Source organism: Eriocheir sinensis, chromosome 2 (genome assembly GCF_024679095.1).
Source record: "Eriocheir sinensis breed Jianghai 21 chromosome 2, ASM2467909v1, whole genome shotgun sequence".
NCBI lineage: Eukaryota > Metazoa > Arthropoda > Malacostraca > Decapoda > Varunidae > Eriocheir > Eriocheir sinensis.
The window spans coordinates 31,619,493-31,621,992 of record NC_066510.1 but is presented as its reverse complement, the minus strand read 5'-3'; the positions used below and the strand labels follow the sequence as shown (position 1 = coordinate 31,621,992).

The 2,500-nt window shown below is 43.5% G+C and overlaps 1 protein-coding gene across 3 annotated transcripts in view; it reads right to left on the bottom strand.

Annotated features, from left to right (window-relative positions):
* The window catches only part of LOC127002896 (GTP-binding protein Di-Ras2-like), a 74,288-nt gene that overhangs the window by 29,390 nt on the left and 42,398 nt on the right, over nt 1-2,500 (bottom strand). Inside the window, exon 1 of one of the 3 annotated variants that reach the window (XM_050869204.1) lies at nt 143-901. The exons of the other annotated variants lie outside the window; for them this stretch is intronic. Within the exon in view, the coding sequence (XP_050725161.1) occupies nt 143-222 (80 nt within the window). The 5' untranslated portion in view covers nt 223-901. Of the gene's footprint in view, nt 1-142; nt 902-2,500 lie in introns of those variants that run through there. 3 annotated transcript variants of the gene reach the window in all.

Below are 2,500 nucleotides of genomic sequence, written 5' to 3'. Positions count from 1 at the left end.
GGAAGGATTGGGAAGGGAAGGGAAGGGAAGGAAAGGATTGGGAAGGGAAGGGAAAAAACAAAAAAAACTCATCCTTGACCCTCGAACAACAACAAAAAAAAAAAAAAAACCCTTGACCCTCACCCTTGACCCTCGAACTCACCCATTGGTAGAGGAGGAGCCACCGGGGTCATGCGTGGCAGGTCGACCCACTTGGGGACCACGGGGGAGTCGCGCGTTCATGGTGGTGGTGGTGGTGGTGAGATCCTTTTCCTCTTCTCTTTCTTCTTCTTTTTTCTTCCTTTTCTTCTTCTTCTTCCTTTTTTCTCTTTCTTTTATAATCCTTTCCTTCCTTTTTTTTCTTCTTTAATCTTTCTTTTCTTCTTCTTCTTCCTCTTCCTTCTTTGTCTTTTGATTTCCCTTTCTTCCTTTACTTCCTCCTTTCTTCCTCCTTTCCTTCTTCTATTCTCTACCTTTTTATCCCTTTTATCCTTCTTCTTTTTGTCTCTCTCCTTCTTTTCCTTTTTAGTTTTGCTTCTTCCTCCTCTTTTCTATAATTCCTTCCTTCATTATTTTCTTCTTTATTCTCTTCTTCTTTTCTTCAGTCCCTTGTCTTCTTCTCCGTCCCCGTCTTGTTTTGTTTTCTTTAGTCTTTCCTTCTTTTTTTTTCTCTCCTCCTCTCCTCTCTCCCTCCTTTCTTTCTCTCCTATTCCTTCTTTCGTTCTTCCATTCCTGTTTCTCCTTATATGTTGTTAGTAATCTTCTCTCTCTCTCTCTTTCTTTCTCTTCTTTGTTCTTTCTATCTTCTTTTATTCTCCCTTCATTCCTTCTTTATCTTCTTATGTCCTTAATCTTTTGTCCTCTGATGTTGCGAGTCTTTTAATAATGTTTTCTTCCTCTCCCTTTGTTATCCTCTTCCTCCTCCTCCTCCTCCTCCTCCTCTGTATTATCCTTTCCTCCTCTTCTTCCTTGTTTCTTCTTGGTCTTTCTCTTTCCTATTTCGTCTTCTCCTTCTCTCCTTCCTTTCGCTGTCTCTCTCTTTTTTTCTCTCTTGCCTCTCTTCCTCCTTCTATTTCTGTCCTCTTATCTCCTTGATCTGTCTGTATCCTTCTCTCTCTCTCTCTCTCTCTCTCTCTCTCTCTCTCTCTCTCCTTTCTTCCTTTATCAAATCTTTTAAAATGTACTTCGTTTCTTTTTTTTCTTTTTTTTTTATTATTAAGAAACGTCACTTATTATCGGCTCAAAAACAACAACAGCGGTGTGTGTGTGTGTGTGTGTGTGTGTGTGTGTGTGTGTGTGTGTGTGTGTTTGCTTCACTCCAAATTTCTCTTCTCACAAACTTTTCCTTCTATTCCCATGTCGCTTTCTCTCTCTCTCTCTCTCTCTCTCTCTCTCTCTCTCTCTCTCTCTCTCTCTCTCTTTTTTCTTTCTCTTTTTTTCCTGTTCTTTCTTCCTTTCGTTTTTCTCTTCTATCTTCCTTCCTTCTTTCTTTGATTTCCTTTTCTTTCCTTTTCCTTCCTTTCTTTTCCCTTCCTTCCTTTCTTCCTTTCTTTCGTGTTCTGTTCTTCTTGTCTTTCCTTTTAACTTCCTCTTTTAACAGCGACCCTCTCACTCTCTCACTCTCTTACGTTCTCTTCAGTAACCTTCTAATGCAACCTCTACCTGTGTACCTTTTCACCTTTGTCCGTACTATACAAACTTCAAGGCTTTCCAAACACTACACACAAAAACTTTTACTTCTTGTGGCTGTGATGTTTCCAAGACAACTAAGACTTCTCGACCTCACGACTCCGGCTTTTCTTTCTCCGTTTCTCTCTATATAGATATCAACACCAGGAGCTTTGTGAGACGGACTCGCGCGGGGCGGCTTTCCTCTTATCCAATTACACTCGACTTGGCGGCCGCGGCAAGGAGAGGAGAGGGAGGAAGGAGAGGAAGGGAAGAGGACGAGCTGACCAAGACTGCGTGGCTGCGTGGCGTGGCTTGCGGCGTCCCAAGTTTTGTCACGAGGGAGTTTGATGCAGTAAAGAACCTTTTATTTTTCTTTCTTTCTCTTTTTGGTAGAGGAGAGTCGAGAAAGAGATGAGGAGAGTTGCTGCGGGCGGGCGAGTGTTTTTTGTTTTTTTAGGGCCCAGCGTAGGAGGAAGAAGAGGAGGAGGAGGAGGAGGAGGAGGAGGAGGAGGAGGAGTTAATGGAGAGAAAAGTCGGGTTTGCAGTCCTTCAGGAAATAGGTTCTTGACGGGAAGATTCTAAGAGTTGTTTTCCTCCGGCAGTGAAATTAAGACTGCAGAAGGAGGAGGAGGAGGAGGAGGAGGAGGAAGACGAGGAGGAAGATTCGGGAGGGTGCAAGACTTGGGAAATGCAGAAGACGAAGGAGGAGGAGGAGGAGGAAGGGCGGGAGGAAGAAGAAGGAAGGAGAAGGAGAAGGAGAAAGAAAGATCACATCGTTTTAGTATTGCGTAGAGGGAAGATTTGGGGTAGGAGATGCGGGAGGAAGAAGAAGAGGAGGAGGAGGAGGACG